At 34.3% G+C, this 8,488-nt stretch overlaps 1 protein-coding gene across 1 annotated transcript; it reads left to right on the top strand.

The window, feature by feature from the left end:
• The first annotated feature begins 792 nt into the window (after window positions 1–792).
• Window positions 793–6,414, top strand: LOC132618780 (cytochrome P450 84A1-like). The gene is made up of 4 exons (XM_060333792.1): window positions 793–1,446; window positions 1,915–2,275; window positions 4,145–4,580; window positions 5,691–6,414. Exons 1-4 carry the CDS (start codon window positions 860–862, stop codon window positions 5,876–5,878), a joined length of 1,572 nt encoding a protein of 523 aa, XP_060189775.1. The 5' UTR covers window positions 793–859; the 3' UTR covers window positions 5,879–6,414.
• The last annotated feature ends 2,074 nt before the right edge of the window (window positions 6,415–8,488 follow it).

The raw sequence follows: 8,488 nt of genomic DNA on the forward strand, positions 1-8,488 counted from the left end.
AAAAATGATAGGCGTCTATTATTACAAGTCAAATTATATTAATCATATAAAAATCTTTAATCCTAATAAGAAATTAGCTTCTTGAGAAGTTCGCAGGGTACACATAACTCAACCCCATAATTAAGCTAAGCCCGGCTTGGAGGCACCACACTCACTTTAATTTACGGCAAAGGGCACTGACAGGTAAGATATCTAATGAAGTACGAAATAAGAATTGTGATAAATAGGACCAAGTAATTTAATGATAAAAACTTATACTGTATTTAGTAAGAGGACTTATAATTTAGAGTTTTTATGGGTTCTGGACTTGGTAATGAAATCATAACTAGTTTTAGTTATATGTTTTATATATTGAAGATATACATATTTAATAAATTCCCTGACACTAGGATCTAAGCAAAAGCTATTAAATTCATCTGAACCCGAATTAATTTTAATATTGTAGCTTCACCGCAGCTCGCACACCCAATATTCATACCGACCCACTAAATGTAAGATATGTCTTTCATACACATTTATCACTTAACTGATTATAATTATTGTTGAATGATATGTGATCTCTCTCTAATTTTTAAATGATAAGATTAAATTGCTCAATTTAGTATAAATAACTAATGTCTATAATATTTATCGAATTTAACTTTAAGCTGCCGAAATGAACGACGCCACAAGCAAATATACTAAACTATAGTTTCTTGAATTATAATTGAACAGAATATCAACAAATATCTAAGCCAACTTGGTGACGACATGTTCAATTGATAGCCAAATGAAACAAGTATATAAAAGGCCCCATTGTATCCACTCAAAATATTAAAACTAGCAAGTACATTCATCTCAAGTACAACCCTCATAGGTAATGAAAGAAATCATACAAAATAATGCCTATTCCCTACTTGATACTTTAGAAACTAACCCCATGATGTCAATCTACTTCATTGTCCCTATCATCTTCTTCTCCTTCTTCATTCTCTCAAGAATTAGCCAGAAAAAGTTTCCACCAGGTCCCAATGGGTGGCCTATAATAGGCAACATGATGATGATGGACCAATTGACACATCGTGGTCTAACAAAGTTAGCACAAAAATATGGTGGCATTTTACACCTCCAAATGGGATATCTTCGTATGACGGTAGTGTCAAGTCCAGCTGAAGCCCGTCAAGTGCTACAATTGCAAGATACCGTATTCGCCAATCGTCCTGCAACTATAGCCGTGAAATACTTATCGTATGATCGTGCTGATATGGCTTTTGCTAACTATGGACCCTTCTGGCGCCAGATGAGAAAATTATGTGTCATGAAATTTTTCAGTCGTAAAAGGGCTGAATCTTGGGACTCGGTTCGTGATGAAGTTGATTCCATGACAAGGGTTGTTGCCACTAGCACTGGTTTGAGTGTCAATATCGGTGAACTCGTCTTTGGAGTTGCAAAGAACATTACCTACAGGTAAATTAAACGTGGAAAATAAGCAGATTGGACTGAATTGAGGGGGATGCGGGGTGGAGGGATAAATCGATAAATAGATCATTGATCCATTCCTTTCAATTTCGCATGGCTCAAAATGGATTATTAGATAAAAATGCGTCAAATAATGAGTCTTAACTCAATCTGATCCCAACCTGACCAGACATGGTCCCCTTCTTTTTATTTTGCTTGTTGACCAAAAAATGCTAAAGCTAAATTTCTTAGCTTAAGCTCTTCCAAATTTACATGATTCTCAGTCCTCAATTTTGATTTTGTTTGTTTAATTTGGATATGAGTTCCATTTGAACCGTTGCGTAACATCATTTTAACTAGTTTTGACCTAATAATTCGATAAGTCATTTCAAAATCCACTTATTGGATCAAGCCAGTCGAACTTAATTAATTAATCAAGTTGTTTAAATGAGTTGATTTTGTCACCTCTATCTACAGGGCGGCTTTTGGAACGTGCTCAGACGGAGGACAAGATGAGTTACTAAATATTATGCAGGAATTTTCGAAGCTTTTTGGTGCATTCAACTTGGGAGATTTTATACCTTGGCTTGGATGGGCAGATCCACAGGGGTTAAGTACAAGGATTCTAAAAGCTAGGGCTTCACTAGATAGTTTCATTGATTCAATAATTGATGATCATATACTGAAAAAGAAGGCGAATAATTATGATAATGAAGTTGATGGTGACATGGTGGATGAGCTCCTAGCTTTTTATGGTGAAGAAACAAAAGTGGATGATTCTGCTGATCTGCAGAATGCTCTGAGTCTTACGAGAGATAATATTAAAGCTCTTATCATGGTAAGTTTCTTTAGTTTAATTTGACCTCTCCTAATTTCAGTATACTCATAGTGTAAAAGAATTTTTACATTATCAAGAATTACTAAAAATAACTATGGGTAATTAACTATGATAAAAAGTGAGATTAGTAACCGGATTGGTTAACAACGGCGGAGCGGAGCTAGAAGTTTAGTTACGGTTCCATCAAACCCAGTTTTTTGCTTAAATAGTATATTTATCTTAAAAAATTCATTAAATATGTATACATACTAAATTTAGAATTGTTGACACTTCAAATCATCATTCTAAAATTTCAGAACCCATAAATTAAAGTTGAAATCCTAACCCTACTTCGGCTCTACCGGTTAAGAATGCACCAATAATATAAACCATATAAACCTAGCGGTATGAAGCGCACTCTCCTTGGATGTTCCTGCTTTAGGCAAAGAGAAGAGCTGAATGGGACACTTTTGATAGGACAAGCCATGTTTTGCCTAGTGGCAAATAATTGAAGATTGAGTAGGTACTATAACGACGTTGAGCAATAGACTAGTGAGAATACGTCTTCCATAGTCGAAACGACCACGAATTTATTGTAGACAATGAAAGCCTATTTTGGAATTTTGGTAAACGCATTTATAGTAGACAATGAAAGTAGAAAGCCTATTTGGAATTTTGGTAATGTTCAATAGCCTTTTGAAAAGTACGTAATTTGACATATTTGGATAGTAAACTTTCGTGAAAACGATGTGAAAATTACACTTCTTGTCCTGAACACCTGCACTAACAAAAACTCAAAAAACGTTTTGCACTACCAGTATAATATAACAGACTATTTGTCTTATATTTTCAATATATTTATGTTTATATATATATTACCCTTGAAAAGAAATTCATTTTGCACAACAGTACAATTTAACCAGTTATAACAAATTATTACTTTCCTTTTCAAGTTATCTTACTGAACTTGTTATTCTTTATTAAATTAAATTTATTATGAAAAGTTACATGTTGTGATAGGTTCATTTAACTTGCTGGCGTGAAAAATTTATACTTCTTCGTCATGCATATAGTTTAAACTCTCTCTAGATAACTACCTTCACTTTCTGTTACATAGATTTATCCTCAAATTGCATTTAACTCTTGTTAACAATTTAGTGGAGAATTTTTTTTAAACTCTTTATGCATATAGTTTAATAAACTCTCTCTAGATAAGAATTTAGCGGAGAATTTTGTTTACTTCTTTATGCATATAGTTTAAGCTCTCTCTAGATAACTACCTGAGCTTCACGTTTTGTAGATAACTCTTTATGCATACAGTTTAAAATTTATACTCTTTATGCATATAGTTTAAACTCTCTCTAGATAACTAGCTTCACTTTTTGTAGGCGAGTTTGAGTTATATGCACTCATGGCATAAGAAATACTTATCCAATCAGGTCACTTAATAAAGTTACATACAATTTGAGGATTCTATGTAATAAGAATTTATTTTTTTCAAAAAAAAAAATTACGCACATAGTGGAATTTTTTAAAACTCTTTATGCATATAGTTTAAAATTTATACTCTTAATGCATATAGTTATACTCTCTGGATAACTACCTTCACTTTTGTAGGCTAGTTTGAGTTCTATGCACTCATGGCATAAAAATTACTTAGCCAATCAGATCGATCACTTAAATGCAATTTGAAGATATTTCTATGTAACAAGAGTAACATCGATGAGTAACCTAAAATATATGATAATAACCTGTTATAAAAAGTTAAATTATACTATTGGGTGTAAAATATTCGTTATACCGTCAGTTTATAAGAACACAAATTCTTGTATATGACAGATACTTATAGTTATCTTTTTAGGTGACTTAACAATGCTCTGATTACTGCAGGATGTCATGTTTGGTGGCATAGAGACAGTGGCATCAGCCATAGAATGGGCCATGGCTGAGCTAATGAAAAGCCCAGAGGATCTCAAAAGGGTACAACAAGAACTTGCCGATGTTGTTGGCCTTCACAGAAAAATAGAAGAAACAGACATTGAAAATTTAACCTTCTTGAAATGCTGCATCAAAGAAACTCTCCGTCTCCACCCTCCGATTCCTCTGTTAATCCACGAGGCAGCCGAGGATGCCGCCATCAATGGTCACTATATTCCGGTTGGATCGCGTGTTATTGTGAATGCGTGGGCCATTGGACGTGACAAAAACTCATGGGAGGATCCTGAGAGTTTTAAACCTTGTAGGTTTTTAAAAGAAGGTGTAGCTGATTTTAAAGGTGGTAACTTTGAGTTTTTACCATTTGGATCCGGCAGAAGGTCTTGCCCAGGTACGTAAGGACGGATTTAAAATTTAAACTTGTTTGATCTGATATTGTGAGTTCTTTGAGAATATGGGTTTGAACCTTATTTTCAATGTTATGTAGCGCTCTTTTATTTAGTCTGCTAAAAAACGACATATTTATTGGGGAAAAGGGTCAAAAATGCCTCTCTATTTTGAAAAAAAGGATTAAAAATATCCTTTGTTATAAATTTGGATCAAAAATATCACTCCCGTCATTAAAGTTTTTAGATATACCTCTATCTTAATGGAAATTCTCGAATCCGCCAAAATAACCGATTTCATTTTTAAACCCGTTTCATTTAAACCCAACCCAATTACATAAAAAACTCATATGAGACCAACATGTTCCCGAGTCCTACATTTAGAGCCACTAGGCACAGGAGCGAGCAACCCATATGGGTCTTTTATTTAGTTGAGTCGGGTTTAAATGGAGCGGGTTTAAAAATGAAATCGGTTATTTTGGGAATTTCCGTTAAGACAGGGGTATATTTGAAAACTTTAATGTCGAGAGGGGTATTTTTTACCCAAATTTATAATGGAGGATATTTTTAGCCCTTTTTCCAAAGTAGAGGGGTATTTTTGACCCTTTTCCCTTTTTATTATTTAGAAACGATCTAATTTTTAAATTTCTCTAACTTTATCGTTAATGTATACTTCCTCAGTTTCATTTTATGTAAAAGCATCCGTGGCCACTAAGTTTAAGAAGAAATAATGATTTTAAAAAATTGTGATCTTAAGCATATTATAATATTTTTGTAGCTGTAAAATCAGGGCATTAGGGGTAATTAAAATTTTAAAAAAATAAAGTTAAACTATTTTAAGTATAAAAAGGCATGATTCATTTTTGGAACATATTAAGAAGAAAAGCGCGACCCAAAAATACAACAAATTAAGGGAGTGTGCATGAATTTATAGCCATATAAAAATATCAAAGCATGTTTAAGATTACAAGTTCCAAAAATCTTTCTATTTTTCTTAAACGCCATTTTTAGTCAAACAAATGTACATAAAATTGAAACGTATGAATCGTACTAGCTACTTTTATGTGAGTGCAATTGAACCGAGTCCTAACAATCTTAGGTATGTATTTCTGCAGGTATGCAACTTGGGTTGTATGCATTTGAAATGGGATTGGCTAATCTTCTTCATTGCTTCACTTGGGACTTGCCTGATGGAATGAAGCCATGTGATGTTGATATGGATGATGTTTTTGGACTCACTGCTCCTAAAGCTACTCGACTTGTTGCCGTGCCAAGTCCACGCTTGTTCTGTCCACTTTATTGACCAAGATTCTCACTTTGTGATTTTTTTTGAATTCCTACACATATTGGAGTATAAAAATTAAAAGTATGACCTTCGGGTGTGGCTGAGTTGGTTTGAGGGGAGGCCTCCCTAAGGGGAGGTCACGGGTTCGAACCCCCCCTAATGCCTTTTCAGTCGAGTCTGTCGCACAGGGTTTGCCTAGTGCGGTTCACATCCCCTGTGAGGTTTGCAGGCTATTTCACAGGGGGGGTTTACCCAGTGCTCACCCGAAGGGCAGAGGGTGTAACGGCTGCGGGTTATCCTGGAGTTTTCAAAAAAAAATTAAAAGTATGCTCATAGATATATTATAGGTAGAAAAGCAAGAATTAATTTCTTGAATGGGTTAACAGGAGTCAGGAGGGAAGAAGGGTTCTATTTTAAGATTTGCTTTATACATTCCTCCTGCTCTCCTTTTCTCTCTTTTTCTTTCTTTTTAGTTCCCTTTTGCTCTTCGAAAATAACAATGTAATCAAATAACGACTTATTTCCTCATTGAAATAGTTTTGTAATTTACCTTGCATTTTGTTCATTGTGATTAATTTTGCATCCTGTTAAATTATTATATATATATATATATATATATATACACACACACTCATAAATTATTCAAACTTATTTTCTTAGTGATATTAAATTCTAGTTCTCTATGTGAATCGATTCAGACCCTTTATCCAGATATATTTGCAGGGGTCGCTTAACTTTTTAGGACTAGAATTGGGCCTGATCAAATAGCTAGTCTGTACATTTCCTCAGCGTTTAAGCTTGCCATCATGTGAGAGTTGAATGCATGAATAGTCACTCATAACCTATAGTAATTGGCTATCAAAGTCTTTGTTTTGTCTTTCAAAAATCATTCAATTTTGTCTAGTTAGTTTCCGCGTCATCCGAATTTACCTAGTTAGCTTCGATGTTCAATTTAGTAGGAAATACAATCTCCGATACCTATTTAATGACGTGACAACTTTACATTTTTAGGGGGAAAAAGAAATTAAAAAGTAAAATCAATATTTAGATTTATTTAGGACTCAATCCATCCTGAACCCAATGTCATTAAGAATTGGGTCTCAATCCCGATTTAGGATGAGTTGGGTCCTAAATAATCCAAATATTAATTTTCATTTTTAAATACTTATTTATAATAGACTCTTGTAGTCCAGCTCTTCTCCAGACCTCGCGCATAGCGGGAGCTTAGTACGCCGAGCTACTTTTTTCTAATTACATTTTTCTAACAATTTAAAAGCTGGTCAGACCGGTCCTCCCACAATGTCATTGAAACCTCTAACTCATACATGAAAATATGCTCACATTTAGTTTTATTTTCAACTTTTCCATCAATCCTTATAAAGTCAGATTGAAATAACAATTACTTTAAAATGCCGGGAGAAAAAGTAAAAGCTTGTGAAGAGGGCCTATATACATTTTCGTGCTACATACAAGGCAAATATAAATCAACGAAATGAACAAAATAATATCATTATGAGAACAAATTTTATATTTTGTATACTTGAGTAAATATTTTTATTTTACATCCAAGTATAAAACTATTCTCACTTTTGATTTTTCTTCATCGAACATTTTACTTCTCACACTCAGAAAATTGCTCTCTCGCTTTTGTTTATGTGTTAAATGAGAGAATAATTATCTCTATATTTATAAAAAAATATGAAACATGATAAAAAAGAAAAAAGAAAAAATTGACCAAATATTCCCTTCCTGGCAATTGGCATCCACCACTTGATCTTTCTTGGGAGGAAATCATTCCAGAGATAACAACTCCAATATTGTTCAATACACTTACTGATTTGCAAAATAAATTCATAGTCCCCCCAAACAAAAGTGTAAAGAAAAGAAACTCTCAATAATAATAATCATGTTATCTAATGAAAAATAACAAAATCCACCCCTATAGATAGACAAACTTATCCGAAATTGCATGAGATTCGAATCCTAGTATTATAGAAATAATAAATAGAATACACGCCTAAAACAGCCCCATATTTGCACAAAAAACTCAAGGCCTAAACAGCCCCTTTTTGCACCAACGCTCACGTGAATTTTAGATTTTCAGTCCTTTTGGGGCTCTTTATGAACTGTAATTTTCAGCCTTTTTGGGCGAGAATTTCAGCCCAATTTGAGTAGAAATTGCAGCTCTCTTTTGGGCTCCTCTTGAGCTTTTTTTTTTTTTTTTTGCGCGGATTTCCTTCATTTGGGGTGGTCTTTAATTTTTGTCCTTCAAATTGGTGGTCTTTACGTTTTACCCTTCGCCTAATTAATACCCCGAGGTTGTGGGTTCGAACCTCAGCTCAGTAAAAAATAAAATAAAATCGCAAGGCAGAATTTGGGCCTTAAGGGCAAAAGCTAAAGACCACCAATTTGAGGTTCTGCCTTAAGGCAGAATTTGCAAAACTGCTCATGAAGGCGGAATTTAGACCTTATGGCCAAAATTTAAAGACCACCAATTTGAGGGCTAAAAATTAAAGACCACCCACAGCGAAGGTCAATCCTGCAAATTGCCCCCCTCTTGAGTCCCATTTGGGCCCTTTCTCTGGCTCCATGTGGGGGTCTCCCCTTGGGCTCCATGTGGCCCAATTT

Source organism: Lycium barbarum, chromosome 11 (genome assembly GCF_019175385.1).
Source record: "Lycium barbarum isolate Lr01 chromosome 11, ASM1917538v2, whole genome shotgun sequence".
NCBI classification, from domain to species: Eukaryota; Viridiplantae; Streptophyta; class Magnoliopsida; order Solanales; family Solanaceae; genus Lycium; species Lycium barbarum.

Coding starts and splice junctions, on each gene's coding strand:
- LOC132618780 (XM_060333792.1), top strand. CDS start 860: ATGAAAGAAATCATACAAAATAATGCCTATTCCCTACTTGATACTTTA. Junction 1,447..1,914: donor GCAAAGAACATTACCTACAG/GTAAATTAAACG, acceptor CTCTATCTACAG/GGCGGCTTTTGGAACGTGCT. Junction 2,276..4,144: donor ATATTAAAGCTCTTATCATG/GTAAGTTTCTTT, acceptor TGATTACTGCAG/GATGTCATGTTTGGTGGCAT.